Source organism: Rhineura floridana, chromosome 8 (genome assembly GCF_030035675.1).
Source record: "Rhineura floridana isolate rRhiFlo1 chromosome 8, rRhiFlo1.hap2, whole genome shotgun sequence".
NCBI classification, from domain to species: Eukaryota; Metazoa; Chordata; class Lepidosauria; order Squamata; family Rhineuridae; genus Rhineura; species Rhineura floridana.
The window spans coordinates 73,201,537-73,227,360 of NC_084487.1; the positions used below are offsets into that span (position 1 = coordinate 73,201,537).

The window sequence follows — 25,824 nt, forward strand, 5'->3', positions numbered from 1 at the left end:
CGTGAAGTATTAGTTCTCCTCTATTCAGCAGTGGTTAGGCCTCGTCTTGAGTACTGCATCCAGTTCTGGTCTCCACACTTCAAGAAGAATGCAGACAAACTGGAACAGGTTCACAAGAGGGCAACAAGGATGATCAGGGGACTGGAAACAAAGCCCTATGAGGAGAGACTGAAAGAACTGGATGCGTTTAGACTGGAGAAGGGAAGACTGAGGGGAGAGATAGCACTCTTCAAGTACATGAAAGGTTGCCGCACAGAGGAGGGCCAGGATCTCTTCTTGATCATCCCAGGGCACTGAATAATGGGCTCAAGTTGCAGGAAGCCAGATTTCGACTGGACATCAGGAAAAATTTCCTAACTGTTAGAGCCATAAGACAATGGAACCATTTACCTAGAGAGGTAGTGGGCTCTCTGACACTGTCAGGAATGTTTTCATTTGGATTCTTGCATTGAGCAGGGGGTTGGACTTGATGGCCTTATATACCCCTTCCAACCCTATTATTCTATGATTCTATGAAGTCCAGCGAGGCCAACTTTAATTAAAAAAACCCCTCTGAATAGCAGCATGCCAAGTCATATACACTATGCTGTGTTCTTCATCCATAATTGTCTGTTTCAGAAATTTTCCTCAATCTTGTGTGTATACACACACAGTGCATTCTTGATTTTACACTCTGTATTGAGTTGCTTTGGATCTTGGGATAACAAATGGGCACTTCACATAGTGTTGCCACAATATCTTAGCCTCAGTCTCTAGTCTCTCAGGGAGCAGGTCTGAGGAAGCTCCCTGCCCAAGACCTTGGAGAGTTATTGTTAGATTTTGTGGATAGAAGATCCAGTTCAGAAAAAGGCAGCTTCATAAGTCTCACAGCAGCTGCCGTGGTTGTCATTTTGCTTCCAGGCATAATTCAAAGTGTTGGTGATTAGCTTTGAAGCCCTAAATGATGTGGGTCCAGGATAACTGAGAGATCACCTCCTCCCGTACTATCCTCTCTAAGATCAGAAAGAGAGGTTCTTCTTGTGTTTCACCAAGAGTGTAGACATAGGCAAGGGATAGGGTGGTCTTAGCAGCTGGACCAATATTATAGAACTTATTATTTAAGACCATTTCTGTACAGTTTAAGATATGTATCTAGCAATCTATTCGTGTACAGCACAATATTACAAAAAAAAGCAGTACAAGCCATTAAAAATGCAGTAGAACATTGCCCCATGGAGTATGGATGGTCTCCCCTTTGGCTGTCATGTTTATTCTAGCAGGCTTTTGCCTTCTAAGTATCTGCTGTTATACAATGTTGTGAATTTAAATTATTGTAAGGTGCCCTCATTAAGCACATTAAGGCAGACGTTTGTGCAAAAGTAAAATGTTCTGATTCTGCTGTGAGACTAAAAGGAGAAAGCTACATATTGACAAATTGCAAATGTATTTTTTCCCACCCTTATTGGTCTTTAGGCAACAGCACCTGGATCTAGATCATTGCTGCGGAAAATGCATATACCAAATGGCATAGGAAACTTCAGTGCCCTCACATACGACTTCATTTTCCCTGAGTTACATACCAGAGGAGAGCCCGGTTCTTGCCCTACAAAGCCACTTTATTCTTCAAATGATCACAGAAGCATGTCTACTACACTGAGTACTGCTATTAGCTCCTTGATTTTAATTAATATCTTCTATGCAGTGATCAGATAAAAAATAATTATGCATGTTCTTTTGAAAGTGTTTGGAACAAGACTTGTCTGTAAACATATGACTCTGAAATGGGCTGGATGACATTGACAATAAGTATTGGCTATTTCATTATACTGTATTATGCTGTACATGTTTCATAGAGAAAAAAGGAAGCTAATGTGTTGAGTATTTCCACAAAAATGTAACAGAACTTGTTTAGTAGTTACACTAATTTTTATTAAGTCATTCAATGATCACCTTTTAGGAACCAAATGCTTTGATGTATAAACTTTCAAGAAGGTTGAGTCTACCACTGGGCTAAGCAACATTCTCCTTTACCCACTGACATCCTATCAAAATGCATAAAGTCCTCCTAATGAAGACAATTAGTCTTCTAAGGCTACAACCTTAAACACACTTACGAGGGAGTAAGCCCCATTAGACACCGTAGGCTTACTTCTGAGCAGAAATCACTGGCCTCTAAATGTGGTATAATTACTGTAGTGAAAGCGGGGAGTTCTTCCCCGTCTGCTCTCACTATCCTAGGAGTCAATCCCCAGCCTTGGGCAATTGATCCCAGCAAATCCTGGTTTGCCAAGGTTGTGCACATCAACACCAACCCTGCAAGGTAGTACTGCCACCACCCTTCAACAGGTTAGCTACTCTGGGGCAAAGGGAACCCCAGAGTCCCCTTAAACACCTGAGCCTCTCAGGACCAGAGTCTGGATACACTCCTGGCCCCTTCTGAAGTCTTAGGTAAAAACATTTCTCTGTTACACGGTAGTTGTGGTCAAATGGCAAGGACTGAATTTAAGAACTGACCCCTTTCTCTGGAATAAACACGTTGGTTTAAAGTAATTTATTAAAAAGAAAATAAGAAAAGCATAAAAAGGTTACAAAAAGCAAAAAGGTACACACAAATAATTTGTAGCAGCAAATTGAATCCTAAAACCATACACCCAAACAGGTAAAGTGTTTAATAACAAAGGTAAAGGAAAGTTTCTTGGCACAAATCAAAATAACAAAGCTATCTGCCTTAGCTATACTTACAAGAGCATAGGATCTTTCAATAGCTAGCCTCCTTCCCCTCAGGGAGTTGCAAGTCAAGTTGTAAATGGAGCCACAACAGAACATCACCATAGGCAAGGTAGTGCTCCGAAGTGGGACACCAACCCAGAGTTCTGAGCCTCCTCTTATGGAGGAAAATTTCCTCCCAGCCAGAGACAATTAACCAATTAACATTTTCATCAAAGGGATGAAAAAACGATGTTCCCACAGCACCTGGCGCCTCCTCTTGGTTTCCCATAACAAAGCAAGGAGTTTTACGGCCTTGGCGGAACCAGGCCCCTTCCACTGATAAGAAGGTGCAAAATTACTGTAAGCTGGTACAGCTGTGTTATAAAAATTACCAAGCCACAGTGATGAAAGAACATCAAAGATTTAACTGCTTGCTAGCAAGCTAACAAGGAAGATGTCAAGGGGAAGAATTCCCCATAAGGCTTTGGGAGTTAGCCATTTTAACTGCAGGCCAGGGTAAGGCTGGCAAGCTGGCATGACCATTACAGCAGGGTTCAACTGGACTTCTAGGTAAGTATGCCTTCATATATTAAAAAGCAGGGATGGGAAACCAGTGGTATAACTGGATGTCAACTCCTATTAGCCCCAGCCAGTATTGCCAGCAGTTAGGGATGGTGGGAGTTGTAATCCAACATCTGGAGTGCTATGGGTTCCCCATCCTTGCACTAAAGGATTACTGTTGCAAGCACAAATTACTAAGAATGGTACATACTTAGATAAGAAGCTTGTTCTCTTTTTGAGCAGCTGTTACTGTTACCACATTCTACTTTTTTGATTAACAGTTCATTCGTTATCATGATGGTCTTCCAATATAAAGTCTAACAAATGGTATATTTGAAATTTCACCAACACAATCCTTGATTGCAGTCCATCATTACTAACCTCTGTAGAGACTCCTGAGATACATTGTATTATGATGGTAGCTTCCCAACAACATGAATGTTAAGTTATGCAATTTGCTGAAATCTACCCAGTGATTAGCCGATACTGTAATATCTTCCAAACCCAACACTCAAGCCATGGCAGCATGCTGCCTTTGGAATGGAGTTTAGAGTCAAATTTAACTCACTTGGCTTGGCAGTACCAGACAGAATTGTGATCTCATAGCTAAATTGGAACTGCATTTGAAAATAGAGTCAAGTTACTGAACGGTAACAGCAGGGAACGGCTATTCTGTTTGTGTCCTGCTTTCGTGCTTCCTGGAGGCATTGTTGGCCATTGTGGAAAACAAGATGCTGAACTAGATGGTTTTTGGTCTGATCCTGCAGAGCTCTTATATTCTCAACATATATGTGAGTGCCATTGAGAATTGCTTGACATATCAGGCAGTTTTTCCATAACAATCCTGCTTGCCTCTCTACCTCCCAGCTATGGTGACATATCTCCAATCTCATCAGCTATAGGACCCATGGCAGTTCTCAGAAAAGCAGTCTTGGCTTGCATGCAATGTAAGAACTATTAACAATGCCAGAGAACTTGCACACACACACACTCTCTTTCCCCTTAAGTCCTGCGAATGACAGACAAGGGAGGTGGAAGTGAAGGAAAAGAAGCTCCACTTACTGAGTCAGCAGAGCAAGCTTTAAGAAGGGGACGGGCACCGAGAGAAAAAATGGAAGTAGAAACAGTCTGGGTCTTCTCAATTGAAGCTGGGGTTGGGAGGGAGGGAGATGCAGAACCTCATAGGCATGAGTTGTTCTTGAAAAAGCATGGTTGGAGGTATTTGGAAAAGGAGGAACTCTGGAAGAGTCAGCCCTGGAAAATGGAAGCCTCAGCTGTTGTTGGTCCATCAATAATCTCTATTGATTTCTTACTTTTTGCATTGTCTTTGCTGGGCTATTTTTCTTTGGTAACAAATGGATTGGGCTGAAGGCACAAAGCAGCAGCATTCTCCTGCATTGGAGCAAGCTATATATGGTATCCAATTATTATGTGTGCACTTTCAGAGCATGTGCACAAGGACACTCTTGCATTTTGAGGATTGTCTACTCTTATGAGGCTGAGCCAGCTTACCTACTTTTACTGGTAGTTATCAGATTCCCATACCAAATACCACTGAGCACAGTTATGTGCAATAGGGTATGCTCAAGTGGGCTTCAGTTGTTGCTGTGCCCTTTTGTTGCCCATACTTTGAATCAGATTTCCACTCTACAGGAAAGATGCACCAGATAATTGGGTAAAAAAAGATGAGACTAACATGCTTTACGCCCACAACTAAAACATGCAGTGAGGAAAACTGAAGTGTTATCTGTGAAAATTTGTTTGCACTGATGGAGATTCTATTCCTTGAATCGTTGGTTTAGTTTCTCCATATCAGGGAGTGCACACCATTACTTTTATGGGGTAGAAAAGAGTGAGGCCCAAATGAATCCTCTTACCTTTTCCTTACAAATTATGGGAAATATGTTTGGAATGCCTTAGGAATCTATCTGGAATCTCCTGTATCTGACATATGAAGAGAAATCACTGCTCAACTCCAAACAGCGATGTATTAAAAAGACTGACACTGCAATTCAGTATCATTATTACATCCCAGTTTGGTGATCTCATGCAAAAAAATCTTTCTAATAGTGTTTTGGGGACCCTCTGATACAACAGAGGAGAGATAATGCTTAATTCCTGTGGGAGAACAGTAGCTACAGAACCAAAGTAGTGAACGGCTGTGCTCATGTCCTGCTTGCAGGCTACTTATAGGCATCTGGTTGACTAATGTGGAAATGCAATGCCGGACCAGGTGGGTCTTTGACCTGATCCAGCAGGGCTTTTCTTATGTTCTTAACATAAAATACAACATGTTTTGATTGCCTGATTAAAATATGGTAGGTAACAAGCTATAGTCAGAAAGTGCACCACCAATACATTTATTGAGAATTTGACACTTGTAAATATATAATTCAAATATTGTACTGGACTTCAATATTTTTGTTTTGCTCAAATAAAATAAACTGAAACTTTTTTTGTCATTATGTTGACAAGAATGGAATGCTAAGTCTCACATCACTGAAATTAAGGCTATGCATTTAAAAATCTGCTCTGTGACAAAACACCAGGTTTTCATAACAATATTTGAAGATAAAAACATAAAACAAGCATTAAGTTCAATTTAATAGGGCATTATAACTTTAGCACATAAATGGAGACATGGCAGCTATGATCCAAAGAGCCCCTTTAGGCACAATTGATTCTGCATGCTGCCCTTGTCCTCCACACCATCCAGAAAGTATTTTGTTCCCTGCTATCAAAGACCACTTTGAAAGCATCTCTGAGTTTTGAGGAGCTGGCAAAAGGGATATGGACATCAAGACAGGGACAGTGGAAACAGGTTATTCTCTGCCTAGCCCTAGAGCAGATTTCTCCCTCCTGCCTTAATCGTAGTTAGGGGATGTGTCAGCACTGATATTAACACTAACCAGATATTCTATCTCCGTTTGAGAGAGCATACTAGTCTGTGTCAGCCAACAGCCAGTTAAAGTACAATGTAAGATCATTCCAGAGCGGAGGGGAAAGAATGCTCAGAGACCCATGGTATACTTCTGATCCCTTTACCACAGCTAAGAGATCTGTAGTTGTCCAACAGGGAGTAACTGGACATGCAGCTTGCCCTACTGTCTTTTCAGTAAGGGCATCTCTCAGCAAATGCAAGCTGTAATAGTCTTCTGTTTTAAAGTATGATTGAAAATATATAATGGAAAACAAGTATACCTCATTTTTTAAAATGCTGAAGTCTCATTTTTTTCCCCTGAATCAAGAATACAATTTTTAGAAATAGAAGATTTGGGCTGCAATTTTACTCTTGTAACAGGAATAGGATTAAAAAGATCTCACCACAAGTACTAAATCCATTCTTTTGTTAACGTTATAATGTATCACTATGCTAAACTGCTTAGGCTAATCGGATGTTTAGAACATTACCATTAATCTATCAATTTGAGTGCAATTTTAAGCCTTTTTTGGAAAGAAAAAGCCCATGTTCAAGATATAAAAAACTCTTCTGTAAACATTTATATATCTTCTTTTAAATATATATTTTTTTAATTTTATCAGTCTATGGAATCCTTAAAGCAGTTCTGCTTGTATTCCAGCTAGCCAAAATAAGTTAGCAGGATCATCTCAATTGGCTGTCTGCAGATCGGACAAGGCTTGTTCCGCTTCTTCAGTTTTTTTGCACACGTGAAACATGACATGAGGTGTCCTGTCTTTCCATGTACTATGCAACCATTTTTGGGTCGAGTTTGGCATATGACACAGGGTTCTACACTAGAAAGAGGTAGATCTGAGTCAGTGCTTTCCTCTTTGACATCAGTTTCTTCCTTCTTGTATTCTTTATTATCTTCCTGACTGCTGCAAAACATGCTGCTAGATGTAGATGGTTGAGAATATTCCTCACTTTCCTGAGATTCTGAGCTCTGTTCTGTGTCCTCTGCTTCTTTATCTTCATTTATCTTTCCTTTCTTACAGTCAGGAACATCAAAACCTTCCTCAGGATCAAGCAGCGTGCCATTTTCAAGTTTGTCCTTTATAGACTTTTCAGCCTTTTTCTCAGGAAGCCAGTCCTCCCGAAGAGCCCAGCATCTGGGGCAATGGCGTGGAAGAGGCGGGTTCATTTCATTGCATTTTGAGCATTTCCAATAATCCTTTAGTGAATTAGATATGAAACAGTCAAACTTCTATTCATCATCCCCCCCAAAACAATTGTCCTTTACACACAGGTTAAGGAATATTGGTAATATCAATCCAAGACCCACCAAAATTAGTGGAGTTGAGTTTCTTAAGCCTGATTTTAATAGGTTTACTCCCAATTTGACTGATACTGGTCATCACCCATTGATATTACTACATCCACTACTGAGGATGGGCGGAAAAGAGGAACTGATGCTCAGGATAGTGCAATGGCCCTAGTCTTCCTCCTCCTCATATAAGTAAGTGCTGGTTGTGGTGATCTAGCCCACCAGTTCCCCCTCATCATCCTACAGCCCCCTAGATAAAAGTTTTCTGGGATGTTCAATTTCCAGAACAAAAAGTTGCATCTCCCACACACTGAAATCACTTGTTGCACCAAACAGTAGTATAAATTAAAATTAAAATAGGGGCACTAAACAGAAGCTGAGGACCCTATAAGGCCTCTCAGGGTCCTAAGCATGGCTTATGTAATCTTGGGCTGGCAAGATAGCACGGTGTTTTGGCTGCTGGAACAGTTTTGGAGGGCAAGTGACACGGGTTGGGTATTTTCATATATGTATTACTGAATCAACAGCATATGTAAAACTGGTATTTTAGATGCATCTCCTCATTCTCTTCCATTAGAGATTGAAGCCTCACATTAAAAAAAGACACTTAGAGAGCAGGTAACTGGAGTTGCTGCCAGATGCTCAGGCCCTGAGGCTAGCTGATGAAGAGGTCAGGGGCAGAGGACAACAGGTTTTGGCAAGCAAGATGAAGTACAGTGTCACACTGGAGGTGACACATTTTTGTCAGAAGCAAGTGCTCTCTACTATCTCATATGCTCCATCTAACCTTGAACCCTAGGACACTATAATTGGTCTAATAGATTCTGGGGATGCACCCTGATTTGCACCTGGGAAATGATGTCGTGGTGACAGAGGGCAATTTCTTGCATCAGCAGAAGACATCAGACAGAATCTGAGACTTGGAGTTGTGTTTATTTAATGTCAAGCATTAATCAAACATTCTGCAGTCATTATTTGTGCATGTTCCAGGCTCATTTGGTATATTCTCATGTTGTTAGCTTGCTTTTTTTTTAAAAAAAAAGGGATAGCTGTTCTTAGGATCTCCTGCTAGGTTTATGGCTGACTTGTTACAGACTGGAAGATGGGAGGAAGGGACTCCTGGGCTGGGCAGCTGAGAACATGCCTTTTTTTGCTGCATACCTTTGTTATAAACATGTAACAAAACAGACTTATCAGACCTATAGGACAACTTTGTAAGTTTTCCCAACTTTAGTGTCAAACTGAATGGAAGTTTTGGTATCAAGCTGGCATCTACTGCAGGAAAGTCACATGACTAATTGGCTCCTGAGCGTTGGCTGGTCAAAGAATTTGGCCTTCCAACTTACTGGAATGTCTCCTATGAATGATAATGATAACAAATAAACAGCTTCCTCCTATGGTCCAACACAACCCATTCCTAATATGTTGCTAGATTTTTTTCCTGTTATTCTTTGACATTTCCTAGTATAACGCTCTCAATATAGCAACCTTCTGCAAACTGGTGCTCTTCAGATGTCTTGGGCTACAACTTCCATCAGCCTCAGGCAGTATGGCCAGGCAGTTGTAGTCAAACATGTGGAAGACACCAGCTTAGGGGATGCTGCTTTAATATATGCAAAACGTTTAGATCTTTAAAAAGCAGTAATTTTCAACAAGCCAAGAATTTACTTACAGCTAGTGAGATTTCAGGATCATCATCAAATGAATCGATATCACTATCTTCAGTCTCATATATAGTTACTTGATATACCTGATGGAAGAAAATGTTTAGCTTCCAATAAATTCTTTAAATTTACACAAAATGCAAATTGTTACAACTCTAGAAGCAAAGTGTACTTGTGTGAATATTTTCTCTCTCTTCCAAAAAGAACTGGAGAGTATGATGTAACTAATTCCAACACTACAACAGAGGTTCTCAAACCGTGGTCTGAAAGATTCGTTCAGGTGGTCTGAGGCGTGTCTGTTGAGTTGTGGCTGAAGATGGGAAATGGCACATCCATCATAGTGAATATTCATATTGATTTTAATTGCATTTCTATTGTATTATAATTTGAATTCTGTGGAATTACAATTACAACAGGCAGAAAAATAATTAAGTGGTCTGCCAAGACCCTCTTCAATTTTGAAGTGGTCTGTGGGAAGAAAAATTTGTGAACCATTGATCTACAAGGTATCACTATGGTCCCTTCTCCTAAAACCACTTAACTCATGAACAGCTTCAATATTTATTGGAACATTACTCATTTGATTCCAACCCTACCTGGAAGTTGCGTTGGATGGAACCAGTTTGAAATAATGACAATTCTGTGACAACAGGACTATGGGCCTGCATCCATAAAGAACACATGCACAAATTGGCACATATTTTTACATGTATCTTACATTTACCCCGCTTTCAAATTATGCAACTATTTTTTGGCAAAGACAATTGACAGGAAAGACTGGAGGGGGAAGGAAGAGAAATAGCTGCTATGGAAGATTGTCAGGACATTAAACAGCATTAAATCAGTCTCCGCTACCTTCTTTTTCAACCACTTATCAGGTAACTATGTTTCCAAACCACTTTTAGCAACTATGAATGTTATAAAAAAATTAGAAAGAAAAAACATAAAAAGCGACCTTATACCGAGTTAGCCTATTGGGCCATTCAGCTCAGTACTGTTTACACTGACTAGCTGCGGTTTTCCAGGATTTCAGATCGGTCTCTTCCAGTCCTACCTGGAGATGCTGGGGATTGAACCTGTGGCTTTCTGCATGCAAAGTAGATGCTCTACCACTGAGCTATGGCTCTTCCACCCAGAGATCAATCATATTTTGAGAGGGTACACAGAACAGTGGTAGAACACATTTTTTGTATTCAGAAGGTCCTGATTCAATCCCTGGTTTCTCCAGTTAAATGCGTATCATGGAAAAAGCTTCTATTTAAGATGTGAATGGCTGCCAGTCAGACCATCTAACCCAGGGGTGGAGAACCTTTGTCCCTTCAGATGGTACTGAACTACAAATCCAAGATCCTTGGCCATTGGCCATGCTTGCTGGGGTTGATGGGGGTTGTAGCTCAACAACATCCGGAGAGCCAGAGGTTCCTCACTCCTGGTATAGCTAGACAGCATGACAACACTGTATGTTCACATATGAAATTCTATTAATAGAGCGTTCATAGATTTCCCCCACTTAGTTTTAATACACCTACCTCATCATCCTCATCTGTAAGCTCATGGCCTTCTTCATTAGGGCTATAATCTTCTGAATAGATAGATTCAACTTCAAATTCAACACTGAATTGATCCGAAACTGAATCTTGGTCTAGCCAGTCTGAATTTTCACTTAACGAACTGTCTTTATGATCCTAAAAAAGATCAAGAAATGCTCTTTTCATCACTTTGAAACTAGAACTGTAATTAAATTAAGGGCTTTGAAGTCCACAAAGATAACTATATATTTCTGTATACATTAATGCAATATACATGGAAATGAGGGAAGAAGAGTTGCTTGAAGTAACAGGAAAAATGTGTTGATACGGGAACTAACCTGTTATAATAAAATTCTATGCTTATATTTATATTATTCTATCCTTATATTTACTTAAGTTTATATTTTCCAACCATATTAGCAAACCCAATACGCGTCTTTGCGTTTTAGCAGCTGTCCAAACACAAACTGATTCTGACATGCAAAAAACATGTAGCACCACATGTGAAAAGTTTTGCTGTTAGATGATATCTTGCAGCACAGGAAAACCATTCTCAAGTGGGTGGGAGAAAAAGTGTGTGTGCATATTCCTCTGCACCAAAGATACGAAACTGAAGCATTGGTTCATTTACTGGGAATTGGGCCCTCTAGGCTGGCATAGTGAGACATCCACATGATGGGTTGTGTGTCACAATCTGCAGGGACTATGTGACTTAAAGCTTTAAAAGATTCATTTATTTGCTACGACTAGGGTACTATACAGTTCTGAATAAAGTGGTAAAAATAGTGGCAAAACCACATCATCCTAAAATGTGACTTGCAGCTCTTGCTATTTTAAAATTTATTAAGCACCAGTAGATTAAGATACTCCCCAAGAACATTCAGCTCCAGCTGTTCACACTCAGTATCTAAATGCCAATTCTGCTACTTTCATGAGGAAACAGTTCAAAATTTAAAAGCTAGCAGTTCAGACAAACTATATTCTTTTGGATGCTGTTGTTTCTGTTCAGCAGAATTTGGTTTCATCTTTGAAATTCATCACCTTATCAAAAGGGAAAAGATTTAGACTATGACCATTTCAACACAGGCACCAACTGTTTCCAGTGTTTGTCCAAGTATTCGCGAAAGCTGCTCAGCACATGAAAAAACCATTAATGGACTTTACCATTTCTGAATACACATGAGACACTGAATGTTTCCTGATTTTTTTGAGATGGGATTGGCATATTGCAGAGAAGACTAGTTTAAATCACTTATCTCTGACATGCTAAGTTCTGTCCTCCACCTACAGCAGTACAGTGGTTAGGAAGGTGAAAAACAGGACAGAGAACCACCATGTTTAACAGTAATGCAGAAGAGGTAATTTAAGCAGGTGCAACTTGCACAAGAAGCTACACCTTCTGAAATTCTCTCTTCTACACACCTATGAAATGCACAGGAGCCCTCTTTTTCATCTGCTGGTACAATTTTAAGATACAATGAGTGCTGAAAATGTGGGAGAGACTTATAGAAAATTATTTTCTGCATGAAAGCCCATTTCTACTTACTGGACTTGATGGAGAGCCTACGGAACTGCTGCTGTTGCTTCGATCAAAATATAAACCATCCACCACACACCATGAAAGGCTTTCATCAAATGTAAGGGAAATGCTGTCTGATTTATGCCGTTTTCTCCGTCTTTCATCACTCATATCTTCTAAAGGACTTTCTTCTACAGGATAAAACAAACACTTAACAAACGCTTCTACAAGTTTTGCAATCCCTGATTTTAACTTTAGACTTATTAGTTCAGTCTGCCTCTTTCTGCCATGTGATCCCAAACCTTCAAAAAACATGCACGTCCCCAAGACTTCTCTCTCATCACTACCACCACAAAATTTTCATCCCTCCAAGTTGCATTGACAGGAAATAAACCAGGCAGTTTCTAAAACTTAACACTAAGGCAGGGGTGGAGAACTATTCTTGGCCCAGATCTTTATCTCCCCCAATCCAATTTTTGAAAGGTGGATGGGACCATCCACCTGTCTACTTCTGATGTCATAACATCAGGTGATTGATCTGTGGGTTATCTGGTCCACCTGCCAAAATTTGCCTGTGGCGTGGGGGAGATAACAACAAAGCAGGATTGAACTCCCTGCATATCAGCTGATGCATGGGGAGTTCAATCATGCTTTCTGTGCGAGCAGCCAATCTGGCTGCATCTGTACCTGCCCCACACCTGGTATCACGTATGACATCAGATGAGGGGCAGATGTGTGTGGTTTGGGGGAAATGGCCTTGGAGGCCAAATCTGGCCTGCAGGTTGGACGTTCCATAACCCTGCAGTAGGGTGTTAAGAAGCTTGCACAGAAGCCACTGGCATCCCAATGTAACGTGTAGCAGATTTACAGTACAATCTTACACATATCTACTCAGACGTAAGTCACTGAGCTTAATGGTACTTACTCCCAGGTATGCAAGTATAGGTTTGCAGGCTTAAGGATGTATAGGAATCTTACTTTTAAAAAGTTAGAAAATATCATAATTTTAAATATTTTAAAGTAATTTAAGACTGTAAGAATCCAGCAAGAGTTATGATCAAACCTCCAATTGACAAGAAATAGCAATAGTGGCAACTTTATTAATCATAGCACTTCTGCAATGTTTATATTTACATCTTTTAAAAACTGGCTTTAATTGAAAACATTTTAATTAGTAATCTAATGCAATTTGATTTTTAATGAGGAACTTTGTCAGCACAAAGCAAGCAGCTCCCTAGATGTCAGATGAAGTTACCTCATATATAGTATATCCAGAATAAAGAAATATTGTGCATGTGAAAACTGTCTGCATCCAACTTAGCTGAGACGTAAACAATACTGCATGCCATAGATATTATGGCATAGTAAAAAAAAAGACCAATATTAAACCTCCAAGACTGAAATCACAAAGCATAATATAGAATAGCATTGTTTTAGATCTCCGAGTTGGAGGTCAATATTCCCAGAACAGCCCGGTTCCTTTAAATAGCTCTTGCACCTCAGTTCCCATTTGAGAAATTCAAATAATCATCTCTTCCACAATGCTAACACTAATGCACAGAAGTACTATTGTGGATAGTAAAACCACCATTTCAAAAGGTTGAAAAAAGTGGCACACAACTCAAATACACACAACTAGTATTAGTGACACGTGTGGCATAGAAGATTTCAGTTTTCACAAGTTTCTTCATTAATAAAATTAGTTGAAAGAAGAATTGTGTTCCCACACAGGCTAGGAAAAAGTAGGAATCCAAGAGTGTTATTTGCCCATACTAATATCCATTTATAAGCAGGCAGCAATATGACAGCTCATAAAGGATGGTAAACTATAGCAAGTAATCAGCCAGTACATGAGAGTGAGTAGGAATGAGACATACAAATAAGGGGCAGGGCAAAGGCACAGGCCAGGTTTCCTGAGGTAGCTTCACCTGGAGACAAAAAAGGAGGCATAAGAGCAGGAGTGCAAGAAGCTTTAGGGAAAATAGTCAAGGAACAGTTATCCAATAACCTGCTAGCATGGTCACAAAGTCAAGATGATGTAGAGCCAGGAAACTCATTACCTCCACCAAGACCCCAGGGAAACCATCTGGCCCTTGGAACTCTCCCAGGCGACACCCCCTCCCTCTCCTGAATGTTCCTGTTTGGCTGCAATTTGCCCTTCAACTCTGCCAATGCCCCTGGCTTCCCCTCGTGGGGAGGACTGATAGAGCGGGGCGGGGGAGAATTTGTGAAGAAAGGATCCTCCTGGGAGAAGGCAAAATGTTCCTCCTCTAAGCTGCCTCCCCAGTCTCTGCAGCAAGAACAACCAGCCCAGCCCCCCCCTGCAAATGGCCCCTTGAGTTTCCCAAGGAGTGCCTGTGTGTGATGGGGGTGGGGGTGGAGATGGGCTTTTACCTGCAGACCTTCATTAATTTTTCTGCTTATGTTTTTTATGGAATGTATTTGTATTTTATAGTACGTCACCCAGAGTGGCAGGATAACCCCTGCCAGATGGGCATCTAACAAATTTAATAAATAAATAAATAAACCAACCTTCATGCTTGAAGCAGCAAAAATTCACTCTCCTCACAGAGGTTTAACTGTGTCACTGGCTTGAGTTATGAATACCTGAGCTACTATAAGCACTGAAGCCTATAAAACAGAAGGCTGCACTTACCAGTTTCACTGTGTACCCTTCTCCTAGAAGTACTGGCTTCGCTGGATTCTTCCACCAATTCCTGTTTAATGAAAAACAAACAAATAAGCCAAACCCCTCAGAGATATTTTTAAACTTTACTGTTACACTTCAAAGAGCAGAAATGCAGGAATGTACGGTGTAATTAAAATTACCTGTATAGTATTTCCATTTTCTAGTTGGCACCTGGACTGATTCACAGATGTGTTAACATTACTAGAGTCTTCAAAAGAAATACATATTGGAAATCACCAAAAAGGGACAGCAGGCGGCTCAAATATACATTTAAGAGTAAATACATTGCAGTTCTATAAATATAAATTCCTCAAAATCCTAATTCAGTAATAAAACTTTGGGAGCAATTCACAGACATTTGAACAACAAGAAATTCAGTAATCTATACAAGATAAATCAAGCTTACATGTATTTATTTACATGGACTAATACTGAACTATGTTCATAATTTAAAAATTCAAAACTAGGAACTAATGTCGAGAAATTTTGGGATGAGAAGGGATCACAGCTATCAGGTGAATCACGCATACATTTGTACATGTGACTTACAAGTGACAATATTTGCATGGTGGCAAGGAGCTACATTCTGGAGATTTGGGACCACCTAGATGCTGGACTTCATTTGGGACCTTAGCTGAATTTAGCAATTCAATTAGCTAAATTTGGTGAAGGGTACATGGATTCTCTCATTTACTGTATTTTTCATCTTTCTTCAATCATGGAACCCATTTGGCAGCATACATTTATTTATCTATTAGATCTATATCCCACCCTTCCTCCCAGTAGGATCCCAGGGTGGCAAACAAAAACACTAAAAACACTTTAAAACGTCATAAAAACAGACTTTAAAATATATTAAAACCATCTTTTAAAACTTTTTTTTTTAAAAAAGCTTTGTCATTCCCAGCTGGTCCCCTATCCAGGCACTGACAAGACCCAGGTAATGGCCTCAGAAGGCTCCAGATAAGAACACACCCTGGGATGTACTGTTGCAATGTTGCAAGTCCTGTACTTCCCAAATGCCTATCGATATCAGTTGGAGATCCAAGGTTGCAACAGATACATCTGAGACAACTCCTGTTGACACTAAAAAGTTGCTATCAAATCTAACAAATTCTTACTGTATAATTTAACTTTTAAAAACCTTCCAAGTCCTTTCCCCAGTCTAGGATAAGCAGTATCATTATCCACAGCAAACTATCTTACCTTGCTGGCTGACTGTTACCAGGTTTTTGGAAATCATTGAATATAGTTGCCTTAAAAAAATATACAGAAATTTAGGTTAAAGGACCCAAGTTGAACATCCATATCGATTTATAAAGTTACCATAAACAAAATAATGTTGAAACCAGGAAGATGTCAGAATTGTAGGACTGGAAGGTAAGTTGCCACCTTCTTTTTTAAAAAGATTGGCCTTGTTCCTGTGCTTAACAGCAGTTCACAAATTATGCAACCTCTCCCATTATTTATCTATTTTACATGCATTAGGCTGCTAGTAAAGGCATAGGAGCCTTTTACAAAACACCACCCGAAGATTGATTCTAAGACAATTCACTTACTCTATATTAATGCCTATACCCTTTCGTTCAAGCTACTAAGAAATAGGATATAACCTTTTGGGAAGTTGTGTGATTAGAGGTTAGAAACTTCCAGATTCATAACTCATTAACTCAGATAGATCTCCAAACCAAAGTAACTACTCACAATAATTATTTAGTGTTTGGAGGCACAGTAAGTGGGTTTTAGTCCAAGGAGTAAAGATGCAGAACTGGACATCCAAGCCTATTTCAGTTTACTCAAGTGTTGGCAAAGGAGTGATAAGCACTCTCCAAAGGACTTTAGGTGCAGCAGGGTTCTTCCATTCATGGGTCTGGTTTACACATCACAGTAAGCCAAACAATAAGAATAAACCTTAGTTAAGAAGAAGAGCACTTAACCACAATCCCATGTTTGGACAAAACATGCTAAGCTAAAGCAACATGGGAAGATCAAAGTGGCTGCAATCTCTTCCACAGGAGCCAGAGCATTCACAAAAAAGCCATAGCATGGCTTAGTGCTAGGTTCTAAAGAAGCTACTGTAATGCTGAGGCCTGTTCAACACATGTAACATAGAAAATGGAACTGTCCCCAACATGGCAATGAATAGGAAAATCCACAAATAATCGCAACTATGTGCATAGTGAAGTTCCAATATACACTCACAAGGAGCCCTTGGAGAATTTCAGGCAATACAAAGCTGTACCTGGCAACTCACAATGGCCTGGTTCACACACAACACAAAATTATAGTTTATTAAACTATGGCTTTGCCTTGTGTGAGCCCTGCCCAGAAGCTTAACTATGATTTGTTTACTGCTAACCAATCACAATCTGAAGTCATGGTTTGTTATTGGCATACGAACTTTGATTTGCTTCTAACTATTGCTCAGCATTGTGCGACTCCAGCACCCATCCTTAACCACTGTCTGTCTCACTACCCTAGAAGCTCACCAAGCTATAAAGGTAGGAGGAAACAGAAGCTGGAAAACTAGCTAAACTTTGAAGAAAGTTTGTTTGTTCATCTGTGGGTCAACTTGTGATTTGTTAAACAAACCATGGCTTAGTGTTATGTGTAAGCCAGGCCAATGGATTCTCAACAATACACAAATCAGACACTTGTAGAGCATCAACTTTTGCTTTTTCTGAAAGAAAAAAAGGGATTGGAGGGGTCGGCTCAAAACATAATATGGAACTAGTGTGGTCAGTTGCAGAAGTAATGTTTGAATTCTGTACAACTTAAGAACAGTAAAAAAAAACCCTTAAAGTTTCCTACCACACACACCTGGCATGTAAGAACATGCCAGCAAAGCTGCAAGCAAAAACATGCTCTAAACATTTAATATCAAGCTTTAAGAAATATTTTTACCTGTATTCTTTTACAGAAAAACTCTGTACTCCAAAGAGATCACCCAGAAGATCGTTTGCACAGTGGACAATATGTTGTTGCTTTTCATCATACAAACGTTTAGACATAATGTATTCACCAATATAGAATATTACCTATAATAAATACACCTTTTTAAATACAAGATCAACAATGTAATTTTTATTGTATTTCCTACATGATTGCTCACAGTATCATTACATGCATTTTAACTAAAATCCAGTTTCCCATAAAACTCTGGCATGATCAAGAATTTGAACTTAGGGTGAGCCTATGTTGATAAACAGGCAGAACTGTGCATAAGCTACAGCCAGGGCACCCAATGTGGTGTACTCCAGTTGTTGCTAGACCCAATTTCCATCATCCCTGACCATTCTGGGGCTGCTGGGAGTCCAACAACATCTGGAAAGCACCACGTTATCTACTGGGCTTACAGATATGTACTTTCCAATTTCCGTGTTTCTTGGAATTTATACATGCTCTCCTTCTGCGCACACACTCTTCCTGTCATAAAGATGGTCATTTTGCGAATCTGTAATAGCTCTGGAAATTTACACTTCTAAAATGATTCAGCTAGCTATAGCTGAATCATTTTAGAAGTGTAAATTTCCAGAGCTATTACAGATTCGCAAAATGACCATCTTTATGACAGGAAGAGTGTGTGCGCAGAAGGAGAGCATGTATAAATGGTCATAAAAGTATGACCATTATGAAATTATAAAACTTCACCCAAACCTGAAATTTCACCTTTGCCTTCACATACAAGAGCAGAGATGAAACCACTACCAGTTCTCCCAGTGCCTTGGGGCCAGTTGATAAATGGCAACCTAGAATACCATAAACAAAATGTCTTCCTCATATTTTAGTATTATAATAGTCCAAAAGGGATTTTTTTCCAGTGCATGAAAAATGAAGTATTACAGACTCTTGCCTGTATTTCTTTCCTATAGTTACTCTTGCTCAGTGGGACTCGCAGCACACATTACACATCGAAATCTGCACAGACTGCCTATAAGCTACAGAGTCAGGTACAAGGTTTGTTGTTGACATTTAAAACTAAACAACTTGGGACCAAGATTTCTAGCAGAGCACTTTCCCCTGTTCTGACCAAGCTGAGACTTAAGATCTTCTAAAGAAACCCTGTTGGTAATTTCACAACCAGAGAACTATCACCTTGTGACAACACGGAAGCAGGCTTTTGCAGATGCACATTCTGGAAATCCCTCCTCCAGGTGGTTCCCGAGGTGGAGACAATCAACTTTAAACAGCTCTTGAAGACATATGTTTAGCTGAAGTTTCCTGGACTCACAGAGCAATCAAACTCAGGGGAAGCTGGCATAAGTGGTGCTGATGTGAGAGAACCCAGCATAAAGTTCCGCTGCATCCAATTGCCATTCAGGAGCCTCTGGGTTGGCTGAATGCTGGCTCAGCCAGGAATTGCATGCAGGGACCAGAAAGTAAAAGCCTGGTCCCCCACATACCCCTATCAGGGAGTAAGCCCTCCCCATTGGCACCCTGGGTTCCTACTGGAAGGAAGGGCAGGATATAAATCTAATAAATAAATAATATTTTCTTAAACTTACTTTTTACCTGGTGTAACTTTTGTCTGAATTGGGACCTGCAGGAGCACTCTGAAGAGGAATTGGATGTACCTAAGTTCACTCCCCTCGGCCCCTCCCCTGACACACCCTTTTTGGGACTTACACTGGCTTCACCGGTCTCAGCTGAGCCTCAGCGGAGCCGGAATCCAGCCAGCACAGCTGGAGATCTGCCGCATTCAACTCCTCTCAGCCTGGTGTAAACATGAGTTGGGTTGGCCACCAGACTTCTCTTAAAATGTTTTTTTTTCCTTTTTGTGCAGTACTCAGTTTTATCTAAGGTAGATAGTTTTATTCTGTTTTCATTTAGCTTTTTAACAGTTTTGGTTAATTGTTGAATTTTAATCTAACTTGATTTCTGTGATTATATTTTATATTAACTGCTTTAAAGATTTCTTTTCTATTAAGCAGTATTTTATAAATAAATATTTACTGCAATAATCATAACCTACCTCCTTCATAGTAAAAGTATCCTTTTGTGCACCAGCAAACTTTAGAAGTGTCAACAGCAACGGCTTGGGTTTAACCTGAAAATATAAAAACACAAGCTCTCTTTACAGTTTTGTTCCTGTTCAAAAAGCAAGAGGGGGGGAAAAAAGGGGGGGGGGACAAAAAAAATCAAAGGAAGCAAAAGCGGCAAAGCTTCAAAATAACAGCACATAAAAGCTTGACCGATAGTAATAGTCTTTGTGAAACAATAAAATGCCCAGCACTATGATATAATTATAAAGAGACACAGGATTTTTGCACCACCTGCACCGTTATAATTGATGCCTATGTTCATAATGATGTGTCATGGTTGACTTATTTAGGTTTGCTCTTTTAGTGATCCCCCAAGGCACTGTCATCAACTGTTTCACATGGATTATTGCCACTGATAGAAATTTCTTTCAGGACCACTTTGAGGCTTTGCCTCCAGCATTCAAGAAGTAACAAGAACTTCAAAAACTACAGATTTAGGCTGCAATCCAATACCTGGGAGTAAATTCCACTGAACCCTATGGATCTTACTTCTGAGTAGACATGCATTGGATTGCAGCCTTAATCTGTCAGGCTTTTAACATGTCTTAAGTGGTAATAAATTATCTGGAATTATCTGCAAAATGCTGACACGTGGTTCACATGGGGATGTGGTCTTAGAAATTTTACCCATATCTAAACAACAGAAGAAAACAAGTACTTTCAGAACTATAGATTGCAGCCCATTCACCCATTCCCCAGATTAAAATCCTGTTTTAGATAAATGGGTGTGCTTGGACCATTCCTTTCACAGAGAAGATGCTGTATAGGTGCCACATATTTTTATCCATATTATACACACAGGTCCACTTCATGCAATCTTTCAGGGGAGAGGATCATGCAAATCAATCCTTTGTGCATACAAATATATAATCTGTGGCACATCTCTTATCCATTTAGGAGGCAGGCTCCTAACCATAAGGAGGCCAATGCAAGTCAGCAAAAAACCCTAAAATATTAACTACTTCTGTTAGCAAAAAAATTATTCCAATGAGAATGGGAGCCACACAGCTGTCAGATCAGTGCCTTTACACCCATTTGCTAGAGCAGTGGGACACATGGGCAGGTGAGATAGAAAACTGCTTACACAATGTTTTCTTACGTTTTTGTAAGCAAAACACACACACTAAATTTCATTTCTTTAACGGAAAGAATACTAACCTATTCCTAAACCATATGGGCATGCTCCTCAGCCTCTGCCCATGATTCAGCTCTGAAGAAATACAAATAAAGGTAGAACTCCAGGTAGTAAGCAGAAACAGTTTTATGTCTCAGAAATAGTCTTATTTCTCAGAAATAGTTTCCCTAATCCATAGATAATAATGCAGATTAAATTTGTATGGGCCTCAATTATCTTTAAAAGCCCTTTGCAGGACAATTCTCCAGTTTCAACAATCATCCACTGTCCTTGTACCACGTACAGAAAAGCAAAAAAGCTGAGATGGTCCTTGCAGTTATTTGCAAACCTAGAAAGTTGACAATTCCACCAGAGTCCCCGGACGCCCCCCGAATACTGACCAACTTTTCTTGATCCGTTCGGCTGTTGCCAGATGTGCCCGCAATGGGCTGGTCGGTGCTAGAGGCCATTTTAGTATTGCACATTTGCCTGTTAGGATGAAAAGAAAAACCGAAAAGATTATCGGGCTATGGATTCTGACGAGGTGCTCTTTCGCATGAGACCGCGGAAGCAAACCCCATCTCGTCCCATCCTGCCGGTCATCTCACCCGAGTTAACCGGCCGCTTCGAAAGTAACAAACAATGAGAACGAAGCGCTGCAAAGGGGCCACCTGGGAACGAAATGCGGCCCGAATATAAATAGCGTCGCCTGTCTGCCTAGTAAGGGGCAAGTCTGGACTTAATCCTCTCCTAAGCACGGCCCGACATGCCTGAGCATGTTCCGCAGTACACCGACACTGAGTCAGGCAGAGGAGGAGGGCTGAGACAAGCCGCCACCGCCCGAGGCTGTTTGATCCCCTCCCCGGTCGACCAAGTCATCGCCTTTTGTCCTTCCTAGGAGTTGCCCTTCCTTTTTGAACCGCGACGGGTTCCCCGCGCGCTCCTGAGGAGCCCCAGAAGGTGCCCTTGCCTGGGTTCTTGCTTCACTCCTCCAACGCAGACGCCGCTTCGCGGATCCCATTAACCCAATGTAGGGAACATCTTCCTAACAGCCGAGGCCAAATTTCACGCCAGTTGCCGCCATTTCGGGCCCGACACAAAGCCAGGGCCTCTCTCTTTTTAGCAGCTGCAGAAACTACTTCCTCCTGGTGGCTATGCACTCGCGCCTCTTTGGCGCCCCCCGGCGCCTAGCCGCCAGTCAGCCCTGCTTGCCCCGGGTAGCCGTTTCCCCCGCGCGCGTATGAATGAGTGGTTCTAACTAGGTCTTCATGGTTTTTGTTTCAGTGTGTGGGGATCGTTTTTTCGTGGTGTGTTAATGCAACCCTATGCAGGTCTACTCAGAAGTGGGTTTACGCCTCGTAAGTGCCTTTAGAAACTCAGCCTGTAAGGGATAAAGTCACCATAAGTAAATATATTCACTAATAGGCAAAAAACCTACACCAATGAATATATGCCACCACGCACCATATGCTCAGAGGCACATGTTACCAAATTCTTCCAAGCTACACAGGAAGTGGATTGGACTATGAAAGACCAACCCAAATTGTATTTGCATTTTAACAAATTTGTAGGGCAGTCCAAAATCTCAGAGAGGAGGTCAGGTCTCCTGCTCCCCTGGTGCATTCACTATAGCTGCCCAATTTCCCTGCTTTTTAAAAGTTTGATAGAAATATCTGTTGGCTATAGGTATGTTCTTAAACCACAAGATTTTTTTTTTGCCTGTTAGTGAATTTTCTGCTTTTTAATCCATGAGGTAAGCAATGGGATCCTGTGCAAGCTTGCTGAGAATGGATTGATCATTTGCATGCTTATTGAGTTCAGTGGGATTTAAGCAATCATGCTTAGGATAGATGAAACTGACCACAGGGGATGGGGAGGAGGAGAGGAGGAGGAGGGAGAGGAGCAGGCAGGAGGGAAGCAGGCAGGAGGGGGAGGGGAGGAGAATGACAGGTCTGATCATTTGCATGCTTATTGAGTTCAGTGGGATTTACTCCTGTGCAATCATGCTTAGGATAGGTAAAACTGACTATGGGGGGAAGCAGAGGAAGGGGAGAGGAGAGGGAAGGAGAAAGGGAGGGGAGAGGGGAGCGGAAGGAGGGGGATGGGGAAGGAGGGAATTGGAGGGGGAGGGGCAAAGGAAAAGGCAGGGGAGGGCAGGTTTGATCATTTGCATGCTTATTGAGTTCAGTGGTATTTACTCCTGTGCAATCATGCTTAAGATAGGTAATACTGACCATGGGGAGGGGGAGGAGGAAGGAGGGGATTGGAGGGGGAGGGGATTGGAGGGGGAGGGGGAGGGGGAGGGGATTGGAGGGGGAGGGGGAGGGGATTGGAGGGAGAGCCAGGGGCAAGACGGAGGAGATAGGAAGGAGGAGAAGGGAGGGTGGGTTTGATCAGTTGCATACTTTTTTAGTTCAATGGGATTTATTTCTGTGTAATCATGTTTGAAAATGGAAATGGACAGCCTTCAAGTCTATCCCGACTTATGGCGACCCTATGAATAAAGTTTTCATGGTAAATGGTATTCAGAGGTAGTTTTACCATTGCCTTCCTCTGAGGCTAAGAGGCAGTGACTGGTCCAAGGTCACCCAGTGAGCTTCATGGCTGTGTGGGGATTCCAATCCTGGTCTCCCAGATCATAGTCCAACACTGATCCAGAAGAGGGGCAGGGAGGGTAGGAGGAGGGGGAGGGTAGGAGATTGGGTGGGTTGGCACAGGGCAGAGGGGAAGCCCCTTTCCTTTCCAAAAGGAAAACTTTGTGAACAGTATCATTGCTTTTTAGAGTTTCCCCCACCTTTTTATTCTACAGTAGGCACATATAGCCTCCCACCCAAATTTAAACCAAAGCTGACCCTGGCCACATCCACACCAGACCTTTATTTCACTTTGGACAGTCATGGCTTCTCTCAAAGAATCCTGGGATGTGTAGTTAGTGAAGGGTGCTGAGAGTTGCTAGGAGATGCCCTGTTCCCCTCACAGACCTTCAATCAGAGTGGCTGACTGTTAAACCACTCTGGCCTTTGGTGCTCTCTCAAGGGAATAGGAGTCTCCTCTCAGCACCCTTCACAAACTACACTTCCCAGGATTCTTTGGGGGAAGCCATGACTATCTCACATGAAATCAAAGTCTGGCATGGGTGTGGCCCCCTGATTAGGCAAGCCTAGCAGCTGTTAAGTGTGGCTTTTAGAATACTGACAGTTGGTTCTTACTGAGCATGCCCAGCCTTATCATTGAGTTAAAGCCAACATTTCTTAAATTAATTAAAAATCAGCCAGGTGTTTTTTTAACTTTTAAACTGCAGAAGATGAAGGTCAGCATATGGGGCAAGGTCAGTAACAGGATTACAGGAACTCTGTGACCATGGCTGATTTTTAATGAATTTCAACACATTATGAGAACTCTGACAAAAAAAAAGTTCAAACGGGCTCTGGGTTTTTTTTCTCTCTCTTTAGACTTTGAACTCTCGATTCTTTCTGTTTTGTTTATCGCCATGAAAATTTAGATGGTTGTTATGCAAGCGTTTCTCAGTTCAGGACTATAAGTTTTGTAAGGTTTTGTTTTCAAATGAGCTTATGGGAAGCATCAGAATGGGAAAGGGGGTATTTTCAATTTAACATTGCAGAATGTGAAAAATCCACACTGACTATAGTGTACAGCCACTCTTGTGGCTGTATAATTACTGGTGAATTGCTTCGGTGGGCGAGATTTGTATTGCAGGAGGACTGCAAGGATCCTGTCCCGATTGCTGTGTGTTTCCACCTCCCCGTCCCTGAGCATGAAAGAATTGGACCACTCACTATAAAGGATTGTGGATGCGTATTTCCCCCGAAGTGCAACAGTACGGGTACTTTAATGATGCTGAATGCGCCTCGTTATCCTGGCCTTTGAAACCTGAGATGTATGTTTTCAGTACTTACCCTATTCCTGTGACTGTTACTTGTTTTAATTCTTTTTAATATTGAGTTTTGAACTGTTGTAACCTCCCCTGGGACCAACTGGTGAAGGGCAAGTAATTAATAACAATAATGCAAGAGAAATGTATGTGTGTAAAATAAAAGGAGAAAAATTAAGTGAATATTCTATTGACTTATACGGGGAAAATGTTCAGGAGTTTTGCAGATGCTAAACTTGCTTGTGATGGGGAGAACAATCCACGTAAGCCATGGCTTAGGGGCTCAAAATATGTTGGAGATAACTAAGAAGTTTTATTATAATTGAAATTTCTTTGGCTTAAATAATCTTTCATATCAAATCCACCACCCATATTCTGAACCCTGACCTCCCTGTCCCAATCCACATCCAATATCATCAACTTCCCTCCCAGGGCTGCTGGACTATTTGTAACATCCACAGGTTGCCTCAGACGTCAAAAGGAGACATTGGGAGCTAGCCTACCAACACACTCTGAAGTCTCGTTCCACACTAGGCATCATTTCCACTGATCCCTCCTTGCCACTTTCCCACCAATTTTTTTCTCGTTATTGTTTATGGTAGGAAACAAAAATGGTATGGTCTGAATCTTGACATGGCTTAGGGCCTCAGTATGTCTTAATCTGGCCCTGGTGAGACTCCAGTTTTGTTGCTTCTCCTCTATGGTCCAGATCACACCATATATTCAGGCACACAGTCATATACGCAACTCTTAGGAACTATAGTTTGCCCTATGGAACGACAATTCTCAGCACCCATAACAAACTCCACTTCTCAGAATTCTTTGGGGGAAGTCATGTGCTTTAAACATATGTGTGTACTCAGCCTCTGTGCGTACCAACCATACATAGCATTGTTACTT

At 41.1% G+C, this 25,824-nt stretch overlaps 2 protein-coding genes across 6 annotated transcripts in view; one reads left to right on the plus strand and one right to left on the minus strand.

Moving 5' to 3' along the window:
- The window catches only part of CPM (carboxypeptidase M), a 64,971-nt gene extending 63,252 nt beyond the window's left edge, over nucleotides 1-1,719 (plus strand). For all 3 annotated transcript variants that reach the window (XM_061639782.1, XM_061639783.1, XM_061639784.1), the window contains one exon: nucleotides 1,453-1,719. In XM_061639782.1, the coding sequence (XP_061495766.1) occupies nucleotides 1,453-1,692 (240 nt within the window). In that variant the 3' untranslated portion in view covers nucleotides 1,693-1,719. The remainder of the gene's footprint in view (nucleotides 1-1,452) is intronic.
- Nucleotides 1,720-2,570: 851 nt separating this feature from the next.
- On the minus strand, nucleotides 2,571-22,254 carry MDM2 (MDM2 proto-oncogene). Of its 3 annotated transcripts, none has more exons than XM_061639779.1 (11): nucleotides 22,003-22,254; nucleotides 21,434-21,521; nucleotides 19,849-19,923; nucleotides 17,781-17,914; nucleotides 16,083-16,132; nucleotides 15,017-15,084; nucleotides 14,844-14,904; nucleotides 12,215-12,378; nucleotides 10,669-10,824; nucleotides 9,148-9,225; nucleotides 2,572-7,382 (listed from the first exon to the last, which is right to left on the minus strand). In XM_061639779.1, exons 2-11 carry the CDS (start codon nucleotides 21,515-21,517, stop codon nucleotides 6,831-6,833), a joined length of 1,422 nt encoding a protein of 473 aa, XP_061495763.1. In that variant the 5' UTR covers nucleotides 21,518-21,521; nucleotides 22,003-22,254; the 3' UTR covers nucleotides 2,572-6,830. The 3 variants fall into 3 exon arrangements, with proteins under 3 accessions (XP_061495765.1, XP_061495763.1, XP_061495764.1); XM_061639780.1 differs by lacking the exon at nucleotides 22,003-22,254 and adding an exon at nucleotides 21,641-21,889; XM_061639781.1 differs by lacking the exons at nucleotides 21,434-21,521; nucleotides 22,003-22,254 and adding an exon at nucleotides 21,077-21,096 and having other exon boundaries at nucleotides 2,571-7,382.
- Nucleotides 22,255-25,824: the final 3,570 nt, after the last annotated feature.

Bases quoted from the DNA above. Each gene is read 5' to 3' on its own strand.
- MDM2 (XM_061639779.1), bottom strand. From the start codon at position 21,517: ATGTGCAATACTAAAATGGCCTCTAGCACCGACCAGCCCATTGCGGGC. The intron at 12,379-14,843 runs GTAAGTGCAGCC...TTTATCCTGTAG, and splicing joins AAGGGTACACAGTGAAACTG to AAGAAAGTCCTTTAGAAGAT. The intron at 7,383-9,147 runs GTAAGTAAATTC...AATTCACTAAAG, and splicing joins ATCCTGAAATCTCACTAGCT to GATTATTGGAAATGCTCAAA.